General features: G+C 49.4%; 1 protein-coding gene across 1 annotated transcript; it reads right to left on the bottom strand.

Annotated features, from left to right (window-relative positions):
- Positions 1–529: 529 nt before the first annotated feature.
- EMH_0062540 (uncharacterized protein) lies at positions 530–3,018 on the bottom strand (the record flags this gene model as incomplete). Its single annotated transcript, XM_013498043.1, has 4 exons — positions 530–599; positions 794–1,155; positions 1,606–2,002; positions 2,321–3,018. The coding sequence occupies 4 exons, from the start codon at positions 3,016–3,018 to the stop codon at positions 530–532; spliced, it is 1,527 nt and encodes a 508-aa protein (XP_013353497.1).
- Between the last annotated feature and the right edge of the window lie 707 nt (positions 3,019–3,725).

The raw sequence follows: 3,725 nt of genomic DNA, 5'->3' as shown, positions 1-3,725 counted from the left end.
TCAGATCCGATGGAATTTCCGGCATTTGTTTCGGTAAAACTTCGCCATTTGTGAAGCATATAGAACCAAAAACGAGAAAAAAACACAAATATTTACACAAAACAGCAACGCAATGCATGTTGAACGCCACAAGGAAACGAGGGAAGAAAGCCCCCAAATAAATGCGCCTTTCTGCGCGATCTCCTCGATAAATAGAAATATATTCTATTTATATTCTATTAAACAAAATATAATACAATTTCCGTATATTTCAATTGCTGATCGTTTTCTACCCAAAACGAGAAAAAAATGCGCCCAACCAAACCGGCGAAGCTGCATGTACACCCGAGATCTCTCGGTTCCTCCCTCTATCTGCGGTGCTGCATACATCGTTACATAGTGAATGATATTTGTTTAATATATATTTAATTTCTGTAGATAACTTGAAAACGCCTCCTCAGAGAGCGAAGCATATGCCAAAGGAAAGCAGAGAAACTCCATTTATTGGGTGGAGCCTGACGACGGTTTGTTTATCCCTTTTTGCATGTTTTCACTCGTTTGCTTTCAGTATATATGTATGTTCAATACTTAGCTGCATATCCGTGCCCTCGGGCATCATTCTGAACTCTAAACCCTAAACCCTAAACCCTAAACCCTGAGAAACCCTACATCAACGCTGCGTGCTGCTCCAGTAGTCNAAAAAAAAAAAAAAAAAAAAAAAGAAAAAAAAAACTACGCTGTTTGTTTTCTTGTTATTAACTCGCGCAAAACTCTGCGCTGTTCGGCTGTCCAGTAAGTCCAGCAGACGACCCACCTCGTTTGCTTTCCCTGAAACAATTCAAATATCCTCAACTCCCTAGGATGCATCTCCCCTTCATCCTGTGCATCCGTGCTGCTGCAGTTGCTGCTGCAGTTGCTGCTGCAGCTGCTGTTGGTGCTGCTGCTGCTGGCGCCGTTGTAGCTGCTGCAGGTGCTGTTCGTGCTGCTGCTGTTTGTCGCGTTGCTACTGTATTTGTTGCTGCTATCATCGTTCCCGCTGTCGTTGCTGCTGCTGCTGCACTCGGTGCTGCTGCTGCTGCTGCTGCTGTTTTTGCTGCTGTTTTCGTATATAGATATCCAGTGCTGCATGTATCTATCCATAGTTTGTGTCTGCTGCCGTCCTACTTGTCTCATCCCCTGATGTATAATATTTTTAATTTGATTTCTTGTTGTTGCTCTAGCAACAAGCGTAGTAAACCAAAGAAAACGCCAAGCAAAGAGTTTACTTTCGGTGTACATACACCTGAGGAATGCTTCTTCTCCCCCCTCACAAACTAACTCATGCGCTCTTCCTGCTTTCTCTCTTCTTGGGTTTATACATACTGTCTCCTCACTATTATAAAAAGGAGGATTACATACAGAAGCAGAAAAAAGTTTATCTTCTTCTTTCACAATCCCCATAAATATATTTTCTTTCTTCGGCTGTAATCTCAGCTGTATGTACACCTCATACTTGTTTACACGTATATTCTCAGCAGCTACAGAAAGCGACAACTCAGAAATATCTGAACCTACAAAACACCAACCATAGTCAGAAACACCCAGCAGAGGGTACACACAATTCCCACCAACCCCTATATCCAGTACCCGTACATGGGGGCCCCTGGGGGGCCCCCCGTCTCCCTCCACAGGGGCCCCCTGAACCGGGGGCCCCCCGTGCTCCGCAGGGGCCCCCATTTCTCCCTCCACGGGGGCCCCCTGAGGCGGGGGCCCCCCGTGCTCCTCAGGGGCCCCCTGGAGAGGGCCCCCCCCTCCCTCTGCAGGGTCTCCCTGTTGCGGGGGGCCCCCAGGGGCCCCCGCTTGGTGTTCTGGTGGGGTTGCTGATGTTAGTAGGTAGGGGGCCCCCCCGGGTATGGGGGGCCCCCGGGGGGGGGCGAGGCCCTCTTGCGGTGAGAGAAGGTCAGCAAGGAAATGAATATAATTACTTCTGTTGGGTAGAGTGGGTATCAAGAGATTATGATGAAGAGGCAGAGAGAAATGTAAGCTGTACATACACCTGAATAAAGCTATACAGAGAGCTAGCTGGGACTCTTTTGTACTGAAATTATATTTTATTTTTTTGTTGTTTTTTTTGCCTTCAACTAAAATAAAAGGATACAACTCAGGGGCCCCCTCAGCAAGCTTAACAAAGTTTAGGGGGCCCCCAAAGAAACGAGAACGAGGATGCATCAATGCATTGTTATTGTTGCTGCTGCTGTAGCTGCTGCTGTTGCTGCTGCTGCTGCTGCTGTTGTTGCTGCTGCTGCTGCAGCCCCCTCGCCCTTTAAACCGCTTCCTGCGGCTGTTAAACGCTGCTGCTGACCCTGATCCATCTGCTTCTGCTGCTGCTGCTGCTTCTGCTGCTGCTGCTGCTGCTGCTGCTGCTGCTGCACCGAAGCAAGGGCCCCTATAGCGCTTTCCCCTAGCTTGGTTACCCTCAGGGGGGGGCCCCCAAGGGGCCCCTGACTCATCAGCCTCCCCCCCCAGTTCATAGGCAGGGGGCCCCTGCAGCTCAACTGAAGCGCCAGCAGAGAAGCCTTCTGCTGCTGCTGCTGCAGCAGCAACGGGCAACTCCCCTGCAGCAGCAGTAGGCAGCTCCGCTGCTGCTGCAGCAGGCAGCTCCGCTGCAGCAGCAGCAGGTAGCTCTGCAGCAGCAGCAGCAGCAGGCAGCTCTGCAGCAGCAGCAGCAGCAGCAGCAGGCAGCTCCGCTGCTGCACTAGCATCAAGCGGGTCTTCAGGGCGAGGAGATGAAGAAGCAGCAGCAGCAGCAGCATCAGCAGCAGCAGCGGCAGGAGCAGCAGCACTAGGCGCCAGGGGAGCAGCAACAGGAACAGCATCAGCAGCAGCCAGTGCAGCAAGGTTTTGCTTCGAAGCTGCTGCTGCTGCTGCAGTGTACACCTCGCTGCAGCTCCTGCTTTCGTTTTTCTCTCCTTGTCTGTCTGTTTCCTCTTCTGCAGCGGGGGGGCCCCCATGCAGGGGGCCCCCCCGAGAGGCCCCTCTCTGCGCCTCCGCTGCCTCCATGGGTACTACGGCAGCGAAAATAAATGTAAATGAAAATAAAAAAAGAAAAAAAAAAGAAGAAAATGGTTTATTAAAAGGGTGTAATAGAAGCCGATGCACTGCGGCTGGCTGTGTCCTGCTCGCAGCAGAGAGCGGCTGGTGAGCTGTATTGTATGAAATAAAAGAAAAAATAAAAAGAGAATTAAATAAAGAATTAAAAAAGAATAAACAATTCAAATATTAAACATAAAAATAAAAAAAAAATACATAGGATGCATCACCATGCTTCTCCTTATATATAAGAAGCCTGAGGAGGGTCCTTGGGGGCCCCTCTGGCTGCTGCTGCTCTTCTGTGCTGCACCACGCAGAAAAAAAGCAAAAAAGTATTTTAATTACTTCTTATATTAAATATAATTATATTCTTTTTCTTGTTTTGTTCCTTGCTGCTGCTGCTGCTGCTGCTTCGCTTCGTCAGCCCCGGCTCCGTGCACACGAAGGCACCCTCCTGCTACGCAAACCCTAAACCCTAAACCCTAAACCCTAAACCCTAAACCCTAAACCCTAAACCCTAAACCCTTAATCGTCGCTGAGCAGCGTCATAGCACCAGCGCCGAATCCACAAACCTTCAGAGTATCAACCCTAGGGTTTAGTGCTTAGGGTTTACTGTCAAGGGTTTAGGGTTTAGGGTTTAGGGTTTAGGGTTTCAGGCGCTGCAGCTGCGCTATCT

The sequence above is a fragment of the Eimeria mitis genome, genomic scaffold (genome assembly GCF_000499745.2).
Source record: "Eimeria mitis Houghton genomic scaffold, Emh_scaff3133, whole genome shotgun sequence".
NCBI classification, from domain to species: domain Eukaryota; phylum Apicomplexa; class Conoidasida; order Eucoccidiorida; family Eimeriidae; genus Eimeria; species Eimeria mitis.
The sequence above is the reverse complement of the archived record's forward strand: the minus strand, read 5'-3'. Positions and strand labels throughout refer to the sequence as shown.